The sequence below is a fragment of the Pezoporus wallicus genome, unplaced genomic scaffold, assembly GCF_028554395.1.
Source record: "Pezoporus wallicus isolate ANWC-B61680 ecotype Strahan unplaced genomic scaffold, APGP_CSIRO_Pwel_v1 contig_10790, whole genome shotgun sequence".
NCBI lineage: Eukaryota > Metazoa > Chordata > Aves > Psittaciformes > Psittacidae > Pezoporus > Pezoporus wallicus.
In genome coordinates, this window is record NW_026640522.1 from 30713 (window position 1) to 54942 (window position 24230).

Below are 24230 nucleotides of genomic sequence, written 5' to 3' on the forward strand. Positions count from 1 at the left end.
CCCGGGGGAGCTGTGGCCTCGCTCAGCCAGGCCCGGCTCCTCCCCGCCTCCACTTCCCATTTTCCTCCCTGCGGGACGCAGGGCTCCGGCTCCCTGCCCGGTGCCCCCCGCGGCCCCCGCCCGCAGCTCCATCTGCTCCCACCGGCTGCCGGCCCCGCGCCGGAGCAGAGCCGGGCGAGCTCCTGACGCGGTCACTGATGCCAGCCCAGAGCCCTGCCCGGGGATGCCGGGGCTCAGCACCCCCCGCAGTGCCACCACACGGGCTATGCAGGAGCCCAAATCCTATGGGCGCGCAACGGAGTCCCGGCATGGAGAATGCTGCTGCCACCTGCCTTCCCTGAGGACGTCCCCTTTGATGCCACCCTTTGACCTTGCAGATGTGGCCCTGAGTGGCACCTGCACGGATTGAGGTCACCGACCCAGAGCTCCAGCTCCATGCTTTGGAGTGGCCAAAGGGCCTCGGACAAGGGGCTGGACCATGTTCCCCAAGCCCTGTGGCAGGGGATGCTGGAACCATCTGCTGTCCCCACTGGGAGACTGCTATTTTAGGCTGGGAAGTGCTGAGAGATCCAACTGGACCATGAGCATGTCTTCTCGCCACTGGAGGTACTGGAGCCATGGCATGTGCTGCTGTCACTGGGGTTGTGGGTGCCTCCTCCTCCTCGAGCCAGGGGCAGCCTGGAGGAAAGGAGATGACAGAGGAGGAGGATAGAGGTCGTGTGGGGCTCACCGGGAGTGGGCAAAGGGGGCTCTGGGGCACGTGGCTGCTGCGGCTGTGGCACCCCAGGCACCCAGACTGGGGCACTCAGGAGGGGACAGCCCCAGGGTGGCCCTTGGGTGCAGTGGGGGCTGTCCCCAGCCTCGTGCCTGCTGCTGCAGGGGGTCAGCCCCCAGCTGGAAGGACCCCCCCTCACAGCCCCATGCGGTGGCAGCGCTCTGCGGGAGGGACAGGGCTGTCCCTACCCCTGTGCTGGGCCCCTGCCATGGCTGTGCAGGTCCAGGCTTGTCCCTGGCCGAGCTGCTGGGCCCTGTCCTGCGGGGAGGACACGGGCAGTCTGAGGGACGACACGAGCTGGGCTCGTTCCCACAGTCCTGCAAGTGAAAGGTCAGCGCCGTGCCCGCTCCTGCCCCGTGCTGGGTGTTCGGCCTCGTGCCCCCCATGGCTCCGTCAGGGAAAAGAGCTGGGGAACGGCTGGAATGGGGGACCCCCCCCCCCCCCCCCCGCTTGTGTGAGATTCTTGCCTGGTCGGAGCTGGGCCCCCCAAGCCCAGCAGGGAGCAGAGCTGCGACAGGCCCTCTGTTGCCGTGACTCAGTTTCCCCACCAGCACTACGCTCCTGCTCCCTGCTGATCGTGGCTGGGAGAGGCCCCACTGTGCTGCACTGGGGGCTGAAGGCGTTCATGTGGCTCTGCCTGCTGGGCAGCTCTGGGCCGGTCCATGCCTGTGGCTGCAGGTCACAGACTCAGCTCTGCCATGCCCTGGCCAAGGGGAAACTGAGGCGCAGAGGAACACCGTGCCCACTGGTCACGGTGAGGCTCACTGGGGATTGGTGATGATGCTGAGCACTTGGGCAGCCCCAGAACATGACAGATCTCAGCCCTGGGGGGACACAGAGGCTCACATCTTCAGACATTGGGAGGCCTGGGGGAGAGCCCATCCAGGGACCTGCGTGTGCCATGGACAGCACCAGAATGTTGCCCCACTTCCTCCCCCGCTGCTGAATTTACAGCAGGGATTAATGTTCGATCCCTTCCCTTTGGCCCCAGCTCATCATCTCCTGGGTGCTGCTGTCCCAGGTGGGCAGCTCCTGGCTGGGGCGATGCTCCTGCTGCCCTGAGCTGGCTGTGTCAGGGGTCTCTCCCCTCCTTTCAGCTTCTCTCACCCTTCCCTGGCATCACCTCCCTTCCGCCAGCCCTGAAGAAGGAGAACCAGGCCCTGCTGCCCGCCTCAGGGCTCCGGAGGGAGCTGGATCTTGCCCGCAGCTCCTGATGCCTTTGGCAGCAGGAGGGTGAGTGTGAAGTGTGTAAAGCTCCTGATGGCTTTAGTGTCCCTGCCTGTAAAGAGCTGTAGACCCACATCCCCTTCTGCCTCGTTGGGAATGAGGGGTCAGTCCCCAAAGGCAACGAGTCTTGAGCTTAAACATAGGGCATCCATCTCCTGCCCCACAGCAGTGCCAGAGGCAGACATCCTGTTTGGGGTGCCCTCACCCCCCATGGTAGTGGTGGGAGGGATCTGGTGCTGCCTGGCCAGCGTGACACAGCCCTGGTGTGTGATGGAGCTGTACCCGGGCAGCACCAGCACTGGGCAGCCTCCCAAGTGATGCCACTCGCCAGCAGCACCGTACCCTGGAGCCACTGGCACCCGCAGTGACGCATGAACCAACCTTCTCATGCTGGGCCATGACTGCAGCACGGGCAGAGCTCGAGGCCACCACTGCGCACCCCTGCTTGGAGCCGCTGCCTGCCAATGGCACAAGGAGGGTTTCTCTTCCCAGCTCCGGGAAAAGCCTCTTCCCAGCCTGCTCAGGGACCTCAGCACAAGCAGAGCTCCCCCAGGCCAAGACTTGCTCTCCCAGAGCAGTCAATGGCTGGCACTGCAGGACACAGCATCCTCCTCCCCTCATCTCAGCTCTGCAGTGACGGACAGCCACACCGCTTCCCTCCTTGCTGCCACCTATTTGGAGATCACTGGTTTTAGTGGGCTCAGAAGCTGACGTGCCCACAGGCAGTATCCCACGTACAGCCCTAGCAGAGCCCAAGCACGCACAGGGAACCTCCTGCTCTAAGCCACCAGTGTGCTCTGGGTTCCCAAAGGCTGCTCCATGCCCGAAGCTGCAGCTTGAGCCAACGACACCGCATCGCACCCGACCAAGGTCTGCCCAAGCCTGCGGGACCCGCCGGCTACAGCCACTGCCTGATGGTGCCAGGGGATCATTTCCCCCTGCTCAGCAGCTCCCCTGCGGTGTGGCTGAAGGCTGGATGCTCCCTGTGAGCTGCCCTAGGGCCAGGGACACGTCTGGCATCCCTGAGGCACTGAAGGCTTGTTTTGGACGCAAACCCACAAGTCAAGGAGGCTCAAGCCCTGCTATCATTAAGCAGCAGACTGAGCCATCACCGGATTAATTATATTATGCCATGATTGAGGCTGTTGCTTGGTTACAGCAGGCGGTCCCTGAGCCCATCGTACTGCGGGAATTCCCCAGCATCACTTGTTTCAATCTCCGGGGCACCCCAGAAGGACACGACGTGCTAACGGCCTCTCCATGCAGCAGGAAGGGGAAGCTGCAGGCAGCGGCAGGCAGAAGAGCCATCAGCCCCCTTGCCCCAGCCACTCCCTGCCTGCTCACTGCCCTCCCGTCAGCTCTGCCTGCCCCAGCTTTGCCTCTGCCACGTGTTTGTCCAAGAGCACTCGAGGTTCCAAGTCCTGCAGTCATTCCGTGTCCTGCTAAATGCTGGGCTGCATGCCAGTGCATATCGGAGCATCCCTCTGCTCCGGAGGGTGCCTTCACCCACGTCTCGTTGCAGCAGCCGCAGCAAGTCACACACCGAGTTGCCAAGAGACAGGAGCTGCTCAGTGTGACGCCGGATCCCAGCGCGGGGAACCCTCCCTGCTCAAACCCTGCGCGCACAGCTCCAGTCATGTCTCCAACCAGCAGCACAGCCTCTGCTTTTCCCACTGGGACGCTACACACGGTGTCCCCAAAGCAGACAGTGTCCTGCAGACGGGTCCCTTCTCCTCCCCGATGGCTGCCAGCCCAGCCTGATGCCTGAGCGCATGGAGGCTGCTCCCCCTGCAGCAATTCCCGAGCAATCCCAGCTGCGGACCTCGGAGGTACCTCAATGACTGATCATGAACGCTCCACCTTCAAGCTGGCACGGTGGAAGCCAAGATGCAACCGCACTGTGGCTGAGGGGCCCGTGGGTCTGGCGTGGAGGCAGAAGAGCAGCAGCCTCAAGGATGGGGCTCTCCACACTGCAGATAAGCCTGCACTTCTCCCTCCTGCTGCTCTAAACCAAGCACAACCTGGTCCAACATCAGCTCTGGGTTCACCACGAGAACCCGCAGCTCCTCAGCCCTCAAGTTCTTTTCTTTGGATGACTGATAAACCCCAAAGCTTCCACGCTGGTACCTCTAGAGATGCTCACAGGAACTATTTAGATCCATGTGATCCTGCAGAAGCTTCCCCATAACAACAGGCACACACGTGCTTTTTATATTTAGCTTATTCAAAGACTGGGCATGGGAGAGCCGAGCTCAGTCTGTTTCTTTCCCCCCTCACTTCTGCTTGCTGGCATGGGATTACACCTCATGCTGCAGTCCCAGCTGCATTCAGCGTTCCTGAAAAAGGGAGAAATCCAAGCCTAAAATGCACTTTTTTTCCTGCTATTCCCTTGCATGCTCCCGCTTCACTTCCAGGGTGGGACTGCTCTGGCCTTACTGCTGAAGCCAAAACATGGCAGCACCCTCCTGGGGCTCCAGTGCAAGTGAAGAGAGCTCCTGCATCTGCTTTTCTCTTTCAGAGGAGTATTTTGAACACAGTGACTCATCTCTTGTTTTCCTCACGGCTCCTTGGGCTGACAAGGAACAGGAGCTACAAGGAGTGTAAAGGCTCCCGTGGCGCTCAAATCTGGCCCAGGTGAAAGACAAACCAATGCCCACGTCGGTGCTTCCAGGGGGCTCAGAGCCTTCTCGCCAAGAGCTGCACGCACACGGAAGCAGAGCTGAGCTCCCTCTCTTCCTCTGTGTGAGACAACAGCTCACAGGAGTCTGGGGAAAGAACTCATGGGTTTTATGTTCACCTTTTGGGCTGTTTTAACCATTTTTAATTGAGTGCCCCATTCCATGAAGTGTAAGAACGTGAGAGCAGGGCAGGAGTGGGGTGCCCTTGTGTGCATGAGTCCTGGAGATCAGCAGCTCCTGCACCCAGGCAGACAGGCTTGTGGTGGAGAAGAAGATGTCAGAGGCAGTTGTACAACAGAGCTTTATAGTCAGGATGGACTGTACCAGGCTTTTTTGATGCAAAATGGAACATGACCCAAAACGTTCACATAACAGAAGTGCTCTCAGGAATGCAGCCAGCTGAGGCTCCAGCTCCTGCCTGACCTTTTGCAACCCAGTCACATCCCAATCCCCTTTTATGTCCCCAGACGTGCAAAATTTGAACTGTCCCATGCAATTTCCCTACAGCGTCATGTGAAATGTAATGCTCACAGAAGGAGGCAAATGCTCCTGGCAAACAGACCTGAATGATACACTGCTCATGCAGCAAAAAACCCAGTTTGTTTTATAGGGAAAGAGTTACAAGTGCGTTTTGGAGGCTGGGGGGGGAAGGAAAAAGAATAATGGAGCAGTGAACTGTCTGCTGGTCAAGACAGCTCTGGAATGGATCATGGATCTAACGGACACCTTGCTTTACAGGGATGTAGAAGGAAAACCCAGTTTGAATTCCATGGCTGACATTTTACAACAAAAAGGTGATGGTGGGAACAAAACCAAACCTCAAATCAACCTGCAAGCAACAGAGTCATGGAATGCACAGTACCTGGGGGGAGCTTCACCACCTGAGCTGTGAAAGGGACACCGGAACCAGACCAAAAGGGGTGCAAAGAAATCACAAGCTCCATCAAAGACAGGGGCAGCTCACTGGGACACAGGCGAGTGTGAAGGGCCTGCAGAGCCCATCCAACGGCTCCCACGGCTCCTGAGCCGTGGGTACCAACCCACTGGTTTGGGTTCAAAGCAGAGACTATGGCTTCCCACAGGCAGGGGCTTGGAGGATGCTCTCCACTTGCAGGGGAAGGTAGCACGTTGGTGGCTGGAGGCTGGGCCCAGGGCACGCGGCTGTAGGATGGACAGGCGCTGGCCCAGGACAGATACTGGCTGAGCTGCAGTGCTTGTCCCTCAGCATAGAGGCAGCCAGGGTTTTACAGCAACACTGTAAGATGCCTGAGAAGCATATGCCTTGCCATGCTAACACCTCCCTGGAGACAGTTCTGAAGCTCTGGATATCTTCATTTTCACGAGAGTCATGTCCCTGAGAGGTACTGAAGGGAGGGGATTCTACTGTACGTAAATCCAAGGGTGGGAAATGCAGAAAAGCACTGATTCTTCTCTCTCTTTTTCAGGTTAGCTTTGCACTTTGCATTGTTTTCCCAAACTGCATAGCAGCTTACGTGTAGTGTCTGAGACACTGGGGCCACGGAAATCAAAGGGGCTTCATGAATGCCAACAGCAGCATGAGTGAGTGCTGATTAAGCTGCTGTGCAGAAAGGTCCCGATCAAAGGACTCCAAAAATCACACTCACTCTCTCTCGCTCTGGCCCTGCGGCTGCTGTGTGCACCACCATAGCATGATCTGCTCCATTTAAAGCTCAGCAACTGTTGAGTGGAGCAATGGCCGACACCACCTTTCTCATTACAAAAATAGGAAGGACAGAAAGTTAAAGACTTGAGACAGGCGAGCGCGATGCATTCATGCGGCATGTTTTGTTGCACTCCTCTTAACAAGACAGGAATTTCAGGTGTGCAGGAGTAGAATATAGCTGGGGCAGAGCAGGCAGCAGGTCCCCTTCTCCTCCCACACCTGCCAGCTTCCCACAGGGCATCTCTGGAAGGAGAAAAACAACAGCCTGGAAGCGGGCCTGGGAGCTGGGCCCTGAACCATCCCCTTACTCAAGTACATCTCAGCTGGATTTGCTTTGTGTAAGGAACGCACCAGAACAGCGCCCGCAGATGTGAAGCTTTTGTTTTGCCAACTCTGGTTTCAGAGAATATTGGGCAAACAGCCAAAGCTTCACAGATCTGCACCCGTCCTGGTGTGACTCCTATGGAAAGATGGAGACGGCACGACTGGGAGTCTGCCACGCAGCAGCCACCTACAGCTCCTCATAGTCCCCACCTCCTCCAGGCTTGCTCATGCTGGCTCCTCCTCCTCCCAGGAAAGCCTCAAGTTCATCTATCTCGCTGCTTTTCTCCTTGCTCTTCTTTTTCTTTTTCTTCTTCTCCTCTTTGCTCTCCTCCTTCTCTTTGCTTTTCTTGTGTTTGCTCTTCTTTTTTGCAGATTTCTCTTCCTCCTGCAAAAGGAGAGCATTTTCATTAGCAAATCCTCTGAGCATGCCAGTAACCAGCATACCTCACCCTGGAACTTGGCTCTGATGGGAACCTGACTTAGGGTGAAGCATCTACTACCAGGGCTGGCTTGGAGTTCATTCCAGAAGACCCTTCTGCGAGTTTGGACAGAACAGAGCAAAGACCATCTGGTTTATACATAGTAGTGGTCTGTCAGGCTGTTCGTGCCCGACAATACCACAGTATTGGACAGGCAGAAATGCCAAAGACAAAGCCTCCTGCAGACTCCCCTCGCTGCCTCTGAGACACCCCTCTGCTTGGAGAAAGCCACGGTGCTCCCAATGGACTCAGCCCAGCCGAGATGCGTGGCTCTGTTTAACCCTGTATTGTACAAAGTCACACGCTCCCTGCTCAAAATTCAGCTCTTCTAAAAGCTTGTTTTTAGAGCCTGGGAGGCACAGGTCTGGTTGTAGGATGGGAGAACAGAAGGAAGTCCACCAGGCACAGAGTGCACTGTGGAAGGCCACCCCCCTCCTTAGCAGTAGATAATATGGCAGATCAGCTCTGAGGAATCCAACAGTACCTCTTTGCTTTTCTTTTTCTTCTTCTTTTTCTCCTTTTGTTTATCTGTTCAAACAAAAAAAAACCAAACAATATTGGTTTTAATCAACTGAACCAGAAGAGAAGCAATTCTGCCCTGTCCCAATTCCTGAGACTCACAGAATCCTGGGATGATTAGGGTTGGTTTGTGCTTCCGGGAGTTCAGCTAGTGATGGAAGAACCACTCAGGCCATAGCATCAGCAGTGGGAGGGCCGTGACAGGCCAGCAGTCACTGTGTATGGAAATTTTATCAGCACGAGGCCAAAGTGTCAGTGCTGCAGCCCTCCTCTACAGGGTGGCTGCCTTCACAGTATTAAATGAACCTCAGTGTTCATCACTGTCAAAACATTTCTCAGGTTACTGTGAGTGATGACCTGGCTGCTGCTTTGACTGCTGACTGTCCACTGCCTTTGCACAAACCCCCCTTGATCAGGAGAGTATTTACTTGGCTGATACATAGGAGGCTTTATAACTGCACCACATTTCACATGCGGTATTATCCTGTCATCTGTCAGTCTTACCTACACACTTTTTTACTCAGTTGATCTGTAAATACAAGTCAGCCCTGGGGAAGTCTAACTGCTGGTAAAGCCCCAGCTCGCTGATGCAATTATTTGAGAAAGAGGAGATAGAAAGAACCCACACTGAATTATTAAAGATGCTAAACTGAAGTTCAGTTATTGATCTGGACCTCTGCAGACGCACTTCCAGCTATTTCAAGCTGCACTGTTCAGTAAGTCAAAGCTCAAGCTGATAAAGCCACCACAGCCTGTGGCACCTTGCTTATACTTTTGGAATAGTTACTCAAAAAGGTCTCTCTCTGGTGCTGCTTACAGCTTTGTTCCCCACTTAAGCCTTTAACTTCCCATCTTCTGTGGTGACATCAGGGGCAGATCTATAGGAAGCTGCTTTGCAGTAATGCCAAGACAGCAGAAAGTATTTCTGTGGGTATGAGTTGTACCCTCAGGGGATGGGGAGGGCAGGAAAGTCTGAGGAATGCTTGTGATCAGGTTGTGATCAAAATCCCACCTCGCCCTTCCCAAAAATGGAAGAGCAAATTGGCAAGGAGTATCAGAGCATCTTCCTGAAGTTGATCCAAATCTTTGAGGGGGTGGACACTGTGGTGCTGAGCACCACTTCCCAGGCAGGCAGTGTAAAGCAGGAAGCCTTATGCAGAAGCAGCTTGTGAAGGATGTGCTCTGCTTCCAGCTGGGACCAAAATAGTCCATGGTGGTTGCTATGGATAAGCCAAGTTCCCCTGCTCCCCATGGGGAAAAACTTAAATAAAGGTATTTATGCTGTGTTAAACCCCATTAGAGACTCACACGAGGAACTGCATGACCCTACAGGCTATTTTATTTAGTGCAAATTGATTTTCTTACACCCTTGGAACCATTCTGGATAAAACAGAAGCCTGACAAGCAAAACCAGGGAGAGTGGAAATAAGGGGTGACCTTTACCTTCCTCACTGCTCTCCTTGGGACCAGCTTCTTCCAAACCCAAACCAAAGAGATCTGAGTCGTTTTTCAGTTTAAAGGAGTGGACTGTTGCTTTCACAGCCTGGGGTGGCTTTGCCAACGAGGTATCATCATCCGATAGTTCAGAGAGATCTTCCCGGACTGGGAATTCATCCTGGAGACAAGAAGAGGCAGACAACACCCACAGGTTTTCAACCCAAATCTCTCAGCGTTTTGCACACAAGACATCAGATGTCAGCAGGCAGGGAGGAGGGAAGGAAATGGCAGCTGAACTGAGCTGTTACTGCCTGGAAATCGATGCTCCTGATCTCATAAGCTCTATCTATTTCTTGCCTTGGTAAAACGCCTCAGTAGCACTCGTACTGGCAGTGTGCTCTGGCAATGTAACATTCCTGCTACCAAAATCTAATTCCTGACGTAAAGGCATTAAATGAGACCTTCAACTCTGTTAGCATGACAGCAGCAGCCTCTAACTGCCCTGGAGAGGCACCTCAAATCAAATCTAATGGGCTGAGAACTCGCCTCCAGACCTAACAGACAAAACCTTGTTGCTGTGTAGCTCTGTGGGGTCTCCTGAATGAGAAGAAACCTCCAGTAGGGCCAAGGACGTGGTGTGTTTGCAGAGTATCTCCCCTCATCGAGTCAAAAGGGAATGTGCTTCCAGGGCACATTTGCCTCTTCACTGTGGGCTAAATAAATAGGATGCTGCAGAGACTGGCTATCACCCAAAAATCCTCTGTTTCAGCATGATGGGGATGGAAATGGAGTTTAACGATCTGGTGATTCCTGCCAACTGATCCTCTCCAGAATTCACTAACCACCCTTTCTTTCTATCCTCCATACTGCCCAAACACGGCCTTGCTCTGCTGCTGGTCTGAGCAATGCTCCTTCCTCCCTGCTGATGGTGGTGTTTTACTGCTCTGCTTGACCAGTAAGCCTTGTAGGTGTCAAGCATTCAGGCTGTGGGGCATCTCCCTGCACTGCTGCAATGGCAAAGCTCCCTCACAGATCCTGTTTTCATCACTGCATGTGAAGAGAAGTAAACTTGTTCCAAATACTTTTGCTTTCACATTAAAGTGCCAAGAGAAGTAGGTACTGGAAATGCAAAATGAATGGAAAACTACTTAATAAACAGCACGACACATAGGCAAGGGCAAAAAAACTGGGACAACCATCCTTTCTGCAGGACTCTGGAATGATGCAAACACATCCAACACTCCTGAACACCCCAGACACCAGGAGTCCCATCTCAAATCATGGCTAACAGTTTCTAGGGATTGCTTTGCTGTCTGTGAGTACAGATCACTGAAAGCAGGGATATTTCCAGCCACAGAGGCAGCAGGCTCCTATCAGCCCAGAGAAGATACTTGTGTTTTCTCCATCTATAACACCCAGTGGGTGCAGAGGGGACTCCTGCTGCACCATGCCTTTGAGCAGCTGTCCACATGCTGAACGTCACAGAGACATTACAGCCAACCTGGCTACACTGGAAACTCCTTCCTAGATTTTCCTACTTCAGGAAGCAGCTTTGCCAAACAATTCTTGTTACAGCCTTTTGATTGCTGTAGGGAGCTCACCCTCTGGCACATACATACTTCTACATGTTAAACCTTGGGTGAGAACCTATTAGAGCTTTGTATTTTATACCTTGCACACTGCTGGACTGACACCACTTTGGCCCTACTGAGAATAAACAGCATACTAAAAGCCGTAAGCACAAACCTTGTTGCCGTGTGGTTTCAACAGTCACAGCATTAGTGGGTTCGTGCTTAAATCAATCTCTACAGGTTGCTTAGCACCTGAGGTGCTGTGAGCGCCTCTGAGAGATGGGTGAGCAGATGAAAGCTCTGCTCATGAGATGCCTCAACACTTCAAGCTCAGCTTGACAGCAGCACACAGCAATTCATGCATGTTATTTACCATTTTCTTCTTCTGGCTGTCAGAATCCTCACTTTCGAAGTCCGGGTCATCCATAACAAATGAGAGCATCTGAGTAGCTATTGGTCCCTCTTGATCACTGTCAGACTCTTCAGGCTTTTCCTCTTTGACCACTTTCTGCTTGAGAGCGTGTCCTTTGCTTTGGGAAGTGGTCTTTGGGGCCTGGACTGCTGCTGGGGCTGCAGCAGCAGCAGCTGGCAGGCTGGTGTGGACCCTGCTGCTGCTGTTTCTTTCAGACCCAGAACGTGGAGGTAAAGAGTCAGGAGGCTTTGGGTCCATTGCTTTGGTCAAAACGGCTTCACTCTGTGGTTTCAGAGGATTTCTGGAAGACCTGAGAAGAAGGAAACAAGTTGTCAGAGCCTGTCCACCCCCATTCTGTGAAGCAAAACACAGTGACTAATTAGTAACTGAGCCTGCCTCAGGGCTGCATCTCCACAGCAGAGGTAGTTCATCCTAGGGGGGTGGCTGGTCAAACACATACCACTCAGGCTGAAAATAGCCCTCAAGCCCCTGTGGATGCTGATGCAGAGGTGTCTGCACCAGCTGGCCCATGCCTATCACATACAGGATGTGGTATGTGGAGAACATGATCCAGTTCATCATTCTCCTGCACAGGGTGTGGTGAATGACTTCCTTCACCTCTGTCCTCCTCACTCAGCTATGAACAGATATTGAGGTGCTCAGTTCCAGCCTCTGTTCAAACTGGAGGAAAAGGCTGGGCCATTCCCAAGCAGAAATGTTCCAGTGACAGGAGCACAGTGCTCAAGGGCATGCTGCCTAGGTGTGGTGCAGAAAACACAGCACAGAACAGGCCCAGCTAAAGAAAACACAGCCCAGTTTACAGCTGAAGGCACACACACCAAGACTCCCCAAAGGATGCCCAGAAGCCAGTGGCAGGATTGAGGAGAGGCCCCTTTGCCAGCACAACCCCATGCTTCAGCCTGTGCTTTGTACCTTTTTTTTTCCTGCTCTGCGTTGGTGTCTTCATTAGGTGTGGGAATGACCTTAGAGTCCTTCACCTCTTCTTCCTCTTCCTCACTGGAGAGGGTGACATTCTTGCTCGGCACCCGTTCTGCTGCCAGAATGGGTCTGCTGGGGATCTTGTCATCCAGATCCAGGTCATCTTGGAAGCCTGCCACCATGGGATTCCCCCCAGGGGCCTCTCCATCACTGCAGAATAGGCAAGGATCAGACAGAGCACCCCAGGATGTGCTGGGACAGACAGACCTCCCCTGGAAAGCAGACTGCCGCTTGCCTGGCTTTTCCAGCCAACTGCACGTCCACATCCCTCATCCCAGGGCAGTGACACTGCACCACCCAGCCACTGGCCCCTTCAGACCTGATCTGCATGAGCTGCAGCCGTGGCACAAACCCTCTACAAAATGGGCCACGATTGGATGTGTCAAAGAGTGGCTGGAAAAGCTGAGCTTCAGAGCTGCCCATTGCTCCAGCTCTGCTGGAAGATCTCCGGTCCAACATGCAAGGATCGATCAAACCACGGGAGCTGCCTGCCTTAAAGCCCACAGCCTGTAATTAAACCTGATCAGACACTGCCACTGCTGGGGAATTCACTTACAGCTGTTAGATTGCTGGGTTTATTTCTGTGTCTCTTGTGCTCCCTGAAGCAGGCAGGTACCTGCCACCACAACCAGGCTTTGACATTCCCCAAATTAAATTCACCTAAGGACACACTTTCAGAGCTGGGAGTCTGTCAGGCTCCCTGCATGCAACACGGTTACGTGCTCAGAGGCAGACTGATAAAGAGCTTTGCAGCTGAAATTAGCTGAGGATTCTTTTCTCAATGTCCTCAGGACTCAGCAACTTTAATACTTTCAGAAGGATTTGCTCATGTCAGGAATACAGATGTTTTCCCCAGCCTCAGCAGATGAGCCTTTCCTCGTTCTACTTGCTTTATGTGCAGCAGATACCCAGCTCCTTCTGACAAGCCGCAGAAGAGTCACTGTCCTTTTAATGACTTCATTTGGATTGTACAAACACAGCTTCATTTGTACACAGAGACCAAAAACCGAGATGATAGCTTGGACCACATCCCATTTTAGAGGCATCAAATGAATCATCAAAACCTAAAATCCTTAATCTGGATGAAGGTGCTGCTCCCAGTCACTAGCACATAGTCAGCACTGGAAGAGGCAGTGGAGGATGATGTGCTGATGGGATGAGAAGTGCTGAGGCCTGAACACAGTCCAGATGATTGTTATTACTCAGCCTGGTTCTTCTTATGGCCAGTTACTGGTTTATGGGTTAAAGAATTAATACATCTGCCACCAGGTAATGTTGTCATTTGTGACATCTGGGACACCACACGACAACCAGCACAGCACATTGAAAGGGATTACAACCAATGCTTGTTTGGGTCAGTGCTTGGATCAGGGCTAACACCCTCTCTCTCCTTCTGCTTTTGGTGTGGCTCCCCCTGCTCCCAGCACAGCTCCCAGCCAAGCAGAGCAGGCTGCTGAAGAGCCCCTTCATAAAACACTGCTGCTCTCATTCTGAGCCACCAGAGAGGAGGCACACAGCCTGTCCCACACAAAGGAGGAAAGAAACTGGTGCCCAAAGCAGCAGCCAAGGCTGGAGGAATGACAAGTGAGTGACTTCTGTGGTCTGCAGAACACTGGTAGGGTTCCTCTGGAAATGTGCTGGAAAGTAAAATGGATTGTGTCCTAAAAATGGCAGGATGTTATTCTGAACCAGTGACACTGCATTTCTCTAACAATGCAGTGCTCCATTAAGCACTGGGACTCTTCAGAGATTGCTGCCACTGTCCTACCACACACCATGTGAGATCTCCAGCCTGTAAAGCATTCCCAGTCTGAACAGGATGTCCGTGTGTGTTCACACACCCGCACAAAGCGGATCACCTCCCCTTGCAGGGAATGCACTGCCTCCATCTCCAACTCACACACAAAGGGTGGAGTGACAGCTTCAGAGCAAAGCCACGGAGTGCGCACCCCTCAGAAAAACCACTGCTGCACTATGAACAATGCAGAGTTAGTACCAGGCTGTGGTCCTAAGGCTCCAGCTGGAAGGAATCCAGAGCACGCAAACCCAACCACATTGCACCACTCTCTCCAATGCCTTTTGTGGTGCCAAGCCTGTGTTAGTGTTAAAACAACACGTTTGCAGGTGCAGGTACCCACCAAAAATGCCTGAGCTTGCCAAGGCCTGTGGCTGAGCTACTGATCAAGAGCATGCTGGGGTCTCCTTCACGCTGGTGATGAACAAACCCTGCTGCAACACAAGTGCATGGTCCCAAACCTGAACGGACTGTGTTCCACCAGCCCTGCCGTGTGGCCACAGAGCCAGCAGGATCCTCTGGGTACATCGGGTTTTGGGGCTAGAGAACAAGGAAAAACCCAAACCCTAAAGCAGCAGATAAAGTGAGGCAATCACACACTGCAGGATGAGCTGCCTGGCTGTATTCTAGGAGATGGAGGTGTCCTGTTGTGAACCGGTGTCCTCAGCTTCTCTCTCTTGGTCTAGTGCAGCAAGGTACCAATAGAGTGATTGTCAAAACAAACCCAGATGCCATTAAAGCAAAGAGCCAGCTCAAAGCCCTTCAGAGGTAAGGACTTATCCATGGCTAAGATAAACATCTAGTGATGCTGAGAAGACAGATGAAGAATCCTGTAAGCACAACCTTGCTTGCAGACATCTACAGCCCACCCATGGACCTCAGCCAGCCTAACTCAGCAGTGGGGAAGAGGGGAGACCCTGGTGCCAGATTAGCTCCTCCAGTGCAGTCACATACCCACTGGCTCAGGGGATCAAACTGAAGAGCAGCAAATTAGGTTCCTGAACAGCAAACCAGCAGCTGGAACTGCCTTCCTAATGAGCTGGTGAAGGAACTGATTTGGGAGCTGTCTTTATTGCAAGCTAGAGAACCATAACACACCATTAAACAAAACCCAGGACTCCATCCATCTCTGTAGATCTGTGCTGGGATTTAGTTATAGCAGCTCCAAGAGATGTCAGTAAATGCTGAAAGTCTCAGCAGCTGCCTGATCTTTGGGCAAGAGTAGCCTTGTCCCACAGGCAGGAGCACATTCCCTCACTGACAGCATGCTTGAGAAACAAAGAAGTGCTTTTTTTGTAACATTACTGCTCCATGTCAACTCCTGCTCCATTGTTTAGAGATGTTACGGAGCAGGGAATGGGAGAAGTTCACCAGGCATCACTGTGAACAAACCTCCAATGTCAACAAGATGGATGAGAAATCCCAGACTTCCAAACCTCTTTCCGAAGCTCAGAAACAAGTTGCACATGGAAGCAAGCCCAGGCCTGACATGAGCAGCAGCTCAGTCACAAAGCAGAACACCCTGCTTCCAACAGGACAAGACCCACTCCTCTCCCCAAGGAGTCACCCTCTATGTCAATGACCAGTGAGTGCAATGCACGGAGCTCTGCCTGGGGATGTCCGAGGGAACTGGGAGCGTGTGGGACAGGATTAAAGAGAGGACAGGTAAAGGTGACACCATAGTGTCTGGAAACTGGTTGAATGACAGAGCCCAGAGTATGGTGATCAGTGACACAAAGTCCAGCTGGAGGCCAGTAACTCGCAGTGTGCAGCAGGGATGAACAAGGGCCCAGTCGTGTTTAGCATCTTCATTAATGATCTGGATGATAGGGCAGTGTATACCCTCTGCAGATGACTCCAAACTAGGAGCAGTGACTGGTACACCAGAGGGTCATGGTGCCACCAGAGGGACCTTGCCAGGGTGGAGAAATGGGCTACAGGAACCTCCAGCAGTTCAGCCAGGAGGTTGAAAGTCCTGCACCTGGGGAGGAAGAACCCCATGCACCAAGACATGCTGAGGGGAACTCTGCTGGAAAGCAGCTTGGCAGAAGAGGGGCTGGGTGTCCTGGTGGCCATCAAGTTGAACATAAGTCAGCAAGGTGCCACTGCTGCAGTGAAGGCCAAGAGTCTCCTGGGCTGCATTAGGCACAGTATCACCCCAGGTCGAGACAGGTGATCCCTGCCCTCTGCCCAGCCACACCTGGAGTGCTGTGTTCAGTTCTGGGTGATCCTCAGTACAAGAGACATGGACCTGGACTGGAGAGAGCCCAATAGAGGGCCATGAAGATTATGAAGTGACTGGAGCAGCTCTCGCATGAGGAAAGGCTCTCGCACGTGAGAGCTGCAACTGCCTAGCCCAGAGAAGAGAAGGCTTGAGGGGGACCTTACAAATGTATTTAAATACCTGAAGGAGGGTGCAGGAAGAAGGAGCCAGGCTCCTTTCAGTGCTGCCCAATGATGGGACGAGTCAAGGAGCACAAACTGAAACACAGGAGGTCCCTATGAAAATCAGGAAACACTTTTTCCACCGTGAGGGTGACTTAGCACTGGCACAGGTTCCCAGTGAGGCTGTGGATTCTCCATCCATGGAGATATTGAAAAGCCATCTGAAATGGTCCTGGGTGGCCCTGGCTGAGCAGGATGACTCCAGAGCTTTCCAACCTCAACCTGGCTGTGATTCTGTGACTGTAACTGGTCTCTGCTGCACAAGTGCAATGCACAGAGCACTAAGGCACTCGCACATGAGCTAACTGCAAGGCTCTTGCTTACAGACAGCAAGGCAATTCCTCTTACTTGGGTAAGAGAAGTAACCTCACAACTTCTCAAAACAGCCCATTCTTCTGCCACACCTTCAATGGCACTTGGAGCCATCTGGAGCATACACATGGTTACAGCACACCCACAAAAACTGCTGGCAAGCTGAGTGAGCTGAACACTGAGGTATCTGCTTAAAAGCAATCAGGAGACATGAACACAACTCTCCAGTATGTTCTCAGGTTTCCAGTTATTTCATTTTTAAACCCAGTAAAGCCTCCATTGGATTTGGGCGGCTTCACAGCCACTTCTGTATTCTTTAAATCAAAGATAAATGTCAGCAGCAGCAGATTTTGTTGCAACTACAACAACACACTCCCTGCAGTAGAAGCTGGTTTAGAGGTGGTGCTTACAGAACTCTTACATTGCTCCTGGACATCATGGGGCTGCAATTGCCAGAAGCAAACTGGCAATTGCAGTGCCATCACTGTGATGACAAGAGGCATGAGGCAAGCTCCATTCTGAGCTGAGGGATGCAGATCCTGTGGGACACTTAAGTCACCTTTAAAGTGCCAGTTGTTTTTTTTTTTTTAAAAAAAAATCAAAGCCAAGAAAAGGTAAAAAAAAAAACCCCACAAAACAAACGAAAGAAAAAAAATCCGGCTTAGAGCAGAGCTCTAAAGAGATGGAATCCCAGACTGGCTTGGGCTGAAGGGGCCTTAAAGCTCCTCCAGCTCCAACCCCTGCCATGGCCAGGGACACCTTCCACTAGAGCAGCTTGCTCCAAGCCCCTGTGTCCAACCTGGCCTTGAACACTGCCAGGGATGGGGCAGCCACAGCTTCTCTGGGCACCCTGTGCCAGCGCCTCAGCACCCTCCCAGGGAAGAGCTTCTGCCTAAGAGCTCATCCCAGTCTCCCCTTGGGCAGGTTAAAGCCATTCCCCTTGGCCTGTCCCTACATCCCTTGTCCCAAGCCCCTCTCCAGCTTTCCTGCAGCCCCTTTAGGCACTGGAGCTGCTCTCAGGTCTCCCCTTCAGGAGCCTTCTCTTCTCCAGGCTGACCCAGCCCAGCTCTCTCAGCCTGGCTCCAGAGCAGAGCTGCTCCAGCCCTCGCAGCATCTCCATGGCCTCCTCTGGCCTCGCTCCAACAGCTCCACGTCCCTCTTGTGTTGCTGCCTCAGAGCTGGATCAGGACTGCAAGGGGGGGTCTCCCCAGATTGCAGCAGAGGGGCAGGATCCCCTCCCTCAGCTGCTGCTCACTCTCTGGGGGTGCAGCCCAGCACAGGGGGTTACTGGGCTCAAGCGCACACTGAGGCTGGGTCACAGGGAGCTTCTCCTCACCCAACACCTCCAAATCTTTTTCTTCACAAGCACGCTCAATCCATCCATCCCCCTATTCTATGATTCTGTGATACTGGGGGTTGCCCTGACCTGTGTCCAGGACCTTGCCTGTGGCCTCACTGAACCTCATGGCATTAACATGGGCCCACTTCTCCAGCTTGTCCAAGTCCCTCTGGATGTTACCCTGTCCCTCAGCCATTTCAACGGCACCACGCAGCTTTGTGTCATCTGCAAACTTACTGAGGGTGCTGGATCCCACTGCCCATGTCATGGATGGATATTAAACAGTACTGGTGCAAACACAGAGCCCTGAGAGACACCAGTCAGCATCGATCTGCTACAGACACCGAGCCACTGACCACTACTCTCTGGATGCAACCATCCAACCAATTCCTTATCCACCAAATAGTCCATCCATCAAATCCATGTCTCCAGTTTAGAGAGAAAATGCCGGGAAGGAACATTAGAAATGGACATAAAAAAAGGGAAGGCTCTCTCTAGGACTTTTCTGAAGGCTGCGGGCAAGCAGGGAGTGACACTCCCAAGGGAGCACGACCCTCTCTATCCTTCCTTCTGGAATCCCACTGTGTGCCCCCCAGGTGTCCTCTAACAAACACAAACCCCTTTATAAAGTCTCAGGAATGGCAGTACCAGGCCAGGAAGGAGCTTGGCCATGCACTGGGCCTCTGCACTGGGAAGTATTCATTAAGCAAAAGCATAATATCCTTGCACTGTGTTCCAGAAGGCAAATCCCTTCCTGACCCAGAACATCCCAGTGGTTTAACACTGAACATGAAAGCAAGACAGCAAACCCAGGAAGGTGATAACTAGCTCTTACTGCTGTTCCTCATTCCCAAGGAGCAGTGCGTGTCATGAAATGGGAGACAGGGAACTCTATGACTGACTACACCACAGCCAGAAAGGCTTTAGGGGCAGTTATTTGCTCTGCAACCCTTTCTGAACAGTTACAACAGGTTACCCCGGCCTGACTCCTCAGAGTGCACATCCGGGTACGTCCCTGTCTCAACCTCCCTCCTTCCCCTTTCCTTACCTTTCACTATCGACACGGTGTTTAGCCTGCGGTTTCCCTCTGTCCTTCTGTGGGGCTGGATCTTCTAGAAAGCTGTGGTCCAGGCTGTCATCAGGAACAAAGTCTTCCACGCTCTGTACCTTTGCAGGTGCTTCAGGGTGGGGAGGAGGAGTGGCAGCAGCAGGGTCTGCATTGGCAACAACACTTGTAAACCACACGGCTCACCACAAGCAAGACAAATTTGCTTTTTACAGATCTATCCTGCGCAGGGTGGCAGCAGCTACAGAGCAGGACCTTGGCTACACAGCAAGGGAAGAGGAAGGATGTGAACAGGATACTCAAACCAGTCTGATCTTGCAGGAAGGCACTCAAGAGACCACACATGGCCACTGTGGTTTCAAATGCACCTGGCTGACGCACGGGCCTCCGAAGGCTATCAGTGCAGCTGACTGCTCTGTAGGGAATGCTGCAACTGCCTATGCCACCAACAGGCTTGCATGGAACCCCAGCCTGGTTTGGGTTGGAAGGGACCATGAAGGTCATTCAGTTCCAACCCCTTCCATGGACAGAGACAACTTCTACTAGAGCACGTTGCTCCAAGCCCCGTCCAATGCAGCCTCTCACAGCAATGCTGTGTGCAGTGCTCCTGTGTGCTGCCCCTTCAGGATTCGGTTGCCTTTCCCAGACTGTTCAGTTCACCCACTTACCTCCTGCTTCTTCAACTGGAACCGTCACAGTCAGAATCCTTCGCATGGTGTTTTTAAATGCAAACCAAAAACTGTGTAACCAAAAGCTCAAGAGCTACTGCAAACAGACATGCTTTAATATAGCTTATTTGTAGAGACACTTTTACTTATATTCAAGGTATCAGGATAAAAACTCATGAAAGGAGCAGAACCAAGAAGCGTGAAGCCATGAACCTTTTCAGTTTGCAGTTTCTCCTGTCCATGCCGCACTTCACATCCAGCTCTGTTCCTTTGGGTGAAGCTGTGTATCTTTTTCTAGATTTTGTTCTACTAGCATAGCTTTCAGATCACTTTTGCATATCAATAACACTATTACTAATGCCACAGAGCAGCGTTGGTGTGAGCTAAAACACAGCCAAAAGAATTATTCCTGCAACACTTCAAGGCAAAGCTTAAACAGCAGCTGCCATAAAAACCAAGTAGTACTTTGTGACAGTGATTGTTCAAGTGATTTCCCATTAGCTACTCCCTGGCTATGCAGGGAGTTCTGCAGGGTATGTTTTGCAGAGGTGCAGACCCTTGGCACGCTACATAAACCCACTACCACTGACAGATCAGCTTTTCCTGCGTTTTGCAACCCTGCTAAAAAGCACCCTTGAGATAGCGGGGCTGCAGTCACCAGTCTAAAGCAATTCTTCAGCTAAGTGAGATTTTAAAAAAGCAGCAAACCCCAACGACTGCAATACTGGCAGGAGACACTTTTCTGATTTCTCTATACCAATATGAAAGGGGGTTTTATTGACAAGGGACTTGCTCCTGTATATTTCTGGGTAGGAAGAGCCATAACCTCTGGGTGCACTGTGTCGTATCTGCTAGCAGGTTCATGGCTGCAGACTGTTGTATGCAGATCTAAACCTGAGGATTTCAACATGTGAAGCTGCAAATCGTGTTCCAGCACCTCCTCCTTTCATGCTGTGGGTGTCTGGAGAGTGCTGTGAGCTCTAGGAATTGACAGTTTGAGAGGGAAGGTATTTCCAAAGGGGGATTCAAACCATGTCACGCTACTGATCTTTAGGCAGTTCCAGCTCTGCAGCTCCAGTTAGCTCTGCCAACAAAGTCAATGTGACAGGCAAATTGAAGTCTGGATCAGTAAAATTACAACCCCCCTCAATGCTTCTGCCCTGCAACTTCATCCAGCAGGGCTCAGGCTGAATACTGTGCTCCTCTGCTCCATTGTGTGTTGGCACTAAGGGAGAAGCTGAGGCGGGTGACCTCCTCCTCAGACCATCTCTAAAGGAGCAGATTCCCCTGGAGGAGAACTGCTGCAGAGCCTGCACTGACATGATCACTTCTGGCTGAATAACCTTTAAAACCAGCACTCTGTTGCTCTGCATTAACACACAGGAGCCCCTTTGGGTTGCCACACTTTTGTGAAGACTGAGCTACAAATAGCTCCTCTAACGCTATTCAAGTGATGGGCTTTGGCCAAGGGCCTGTAGGGACAGGCCAAGGGGGAATGGCTTTAACCTGCCAGAGGGGAGACTGAGATGAGCTCTTAGGCAGAAGCTCTTCCCTGTGAGGGTGCTGAGGCGCTGGCACAGGGTGCCCAGAGAAGCTGTGGCTGCCCCATCCCTGGCAGTGTTCAAGGCCAGGTTGGACACAGGGGCTTGGAGCAAGCTGCTCTAGTGGACGGGGTCCCTGCCCGTGGCAGGGGTTGGAACTGGATGAGCTTTAAGGTCCCTTCCAACACAAACCAGTCTGGGATCCTATGATATGATTCTATGATTAAAGAGGCTGGCAAGAAGCTGACAATTATTTTATTAGTGTTTTCTGCATGCTCAGTGCCTTCCTCCTGAAGCCACCCAGCTGGCTGGACATAGTCCCCATCCAAGCACAGAAAAGCCCAGGGGTGACACTCTGGCTTAGACCCTGCATCCAGCAACCTACCTGGCTGGGGAGGAGAGGGGTCTGGCGCAGGAGACGTCCCAAACAGACGGGAAATGATGCTGCGCTTGGGTGGTGGGGCAGCAGCCGGAGGTGCTGGGGGGACTGCGGCTGCAGGAGGTGCATGTGGCTGCAGGGCCTCAGGCGCAGGCACTGGTGAAAAGGATGGGGGGGGTTCAGGAGAGATGGTGGAGCTTGTGGGAAGTGGCTGCGGCTGTGGGGTGCCCGGGCTGGAGCTGGCTGTTGATGTGGAGCTCGGAGGTACGATGGGTGACTGGGAGCCAGAGGAGGGGCTTTGCCCGTTGGTTGTTAGTGGTGACGTGTGTCCTTGACTTCGGGCTTCCATCATTTCAAGGAAGCTGCAGGGAAGATAAATTGAGAACATAAGGAAAGGAGAAAACATGCTCAACAGAGCCCTCAGCATGACGCTGGGCTGCTTGAGCCATGTGCTGAGCTTGGAGGGTGTGGGTCTGCTGTCAGTGATGCTGCGACTCCCCAGGCCACAGTAAACCTGGTTCACTCACATGAGCTAAAGTCACTCCATTTGCATCAAGGTGTGGAGAATCCCAACCTGTGTTGTACTGCAGGATGAAACCTGTATTTGCAACGCTACTGGGAACTCCCTGGATAGACAGACTATAGCAACATGCCAGAGCTTGAAACACAACCTTAAACCAGTTCTTGGACATATGTCTCCAAGGGAGGCAGCGCTACAGTAATGGCACATTTTTAGACTGTGCAGAAGAGAAGAGTGTTAAAGAAAACTCAAACGCTATAAAAACCTCTTCTTTCAGCCAAGAACGGGGTTGAGAGGAGAATCCTTGAACGTCAAAAGAAAAGAGCTATGCAGAGGGCTCACAGAGGACTGACTGCAATGATCCTTCTTGCATTTGCAGACACACAGGCTGACTCCCTGCATGCACTCCCACTCTGTGTGGGAGGCAGCAGAGCCAAGCAACAGAAGCTCTGAAGCCATTGTGGTCCTGGCTGGATTGCTGCCTAGAAGAGCATTAAAGCCTACACCAGCAGACAGGGTGAAATGCTCTATCCTTTCTGCAGCCTCCTCCTGCAGCCCTCTCGGAGAGAGGTCTTTTCATAAGCTGTATGCAAAGAAACACCAACAGAAAGACAGGCTCTTACCGTGAAGTGGTTTCGAAATGAGATCTGCCACATGCCGCACATCTGAGAGATGTAAAGAGGACACCCAAAGTGAAGCACCATGTATAAAAGGGGTCATGGTCTCACCCCTTATCTCATTAAGCCCAATGACCTGGTGCACAGAGGCTCTGGGTTCAACTGTTTCTGCAAGAGAGAGTCAGCCATGCTCCAGGCAAGGAGGATGTTAAAATAAAGGCTCCTCTCCCACATAGAATATGACCTTGAGCCAGACACCTTCACTGGAATGACTACAGAGCAGAAGCAAACAGCAGGGGCTAAAAGACTCTAACCCCCTTTGAGATATCATTTCCTATTTTAAGGAGCAACCTGATATACTTTTAAAGAACAAACTAATACACTTTGTGACCAGCAGTGTCTGGAGCCCTGGAGAACAACATCCCCAGGAAGCTGCTACTTGAGCTGGAAACCCAACAGTTCTCGACTAAGGAACTGGCTGAAGTAGAGATAAAGGGCAGCATTAAAAAGCAGTATTAGCCAGGAGAGAAATCCTTGGTAGAGTTCCTCAAGGACTGGCCTTGAAATGTACCTCAAGTGAAGCAGCAGAGACCAGGGAATTGCTCATGAAGATGGGAGGCAACATTAGCAAAGAGGAGAGCAGGGACAAGATATAGGAAGAACTGGATGATCCTGAATAAGAGAAATAGGAAGAAACTCAACAGTACAAAGGAAACTCGTCTGCTTAAGGGCGAGGAAACAAGGGCTCCCACTCCAGGTTCACAACATGAGAACGGCCAGGACTCTCCTCACTCACCACTCAAGACAGGACTAAAGGCTGTAATCACAGTGATGCCTGGGAGGAGCAGCAAGGAGGCCTGGCTGTCACACCACTGCCAAGGCACCTGCACCAGTGCCCGCTATGGTAGCCTCACTGATGCTTCCACCAGGACTGGGGCAAGGCGTACCTGCTCATCCCATGCAGCAGACTGGCTCTAAGAAAACAAGCTCCTGGCAGAGCTGAGATTAGAGCATCCATTCCAGCATCCTTCCTCCCAGGGAACAGGTAGCTGGGGTGAGCTGTGCAACAACATTCCACTAAAATGATGCATGGATTTGTCATACACCAAAGAGAAAACAGAAAGGACTTTAATTCTGGCACTGAGCCATGTGGAGACTGCAACAGGTTTGTTTGGGAGGTGCACAATACGTCATCCACACCACCAGAATATAACTGTGTGTTTCCAATACATCTCTGCCATGGTGCTGCAGGGCCGAGCAGCTGCACATTGCTCGTCTCCTGAGGAAGGGTCACCACAGGCAGCTCAGCATCCCTCCAGGGAGAGCACACAGGGCGTCTGGGATGAGGGAAGGATAAGCCAAGTGTTCCTGCCACTCAGATGTTGTCCAAAAGGAATGCTCTTTGCCCACAGAATTGCTGTGGCCTGAAGAGCCATTCACCAC

General features: G+C 52.4%; 1 protein-coding gene across 3 annotated transcripts in view; it reads right to left on the minus strand.

Moving 5' to 3' along the window:
• Positions 1–4967: 4967 nt before the first annotated feature.
• Positions 4968–24230, minus strand: part of RABL6 (RAB, member RAS oncogene family like 6) — a 53595-nt gene continuing 34332 nt past the window's right edge. For 2 of the 3 annotated variants that reach the window (XM_057419280.1, XM_057419278.1), the window contains 8 exons: positions 21657–22012; positions 19045–19210; positions 12040–12255; positions 11068–11416; positions 9130–9301; positions 7652–7695; positions 6899–7073; positions 4968–6607 (listed from right to left, as the gene is read on the minus strand). In XM_057419280.1, coding sequence (XP_057275263.1) covers positions 6501–6607; positions 6899–7073; positions 7652–7695; positions 9130–9301; positions 11068–11416; positions 12040–12255; positions 19045–19210; positions 21657–22012 — 1585 coding nt within the window. In that variant the 3' untranslated portion in view covers positions 4968–6500. Of the gene's footprint in view, positions 7074–7651; positions 7696–9129; positions 9302–11067; positions 11417–12039; positions 12256–19044; positions 19211–21656; positions 22013–24230 lie in introns of all 3 variants that reach the window. The other variant, XM_057419279.1, reaches the window with a different exon arrangement.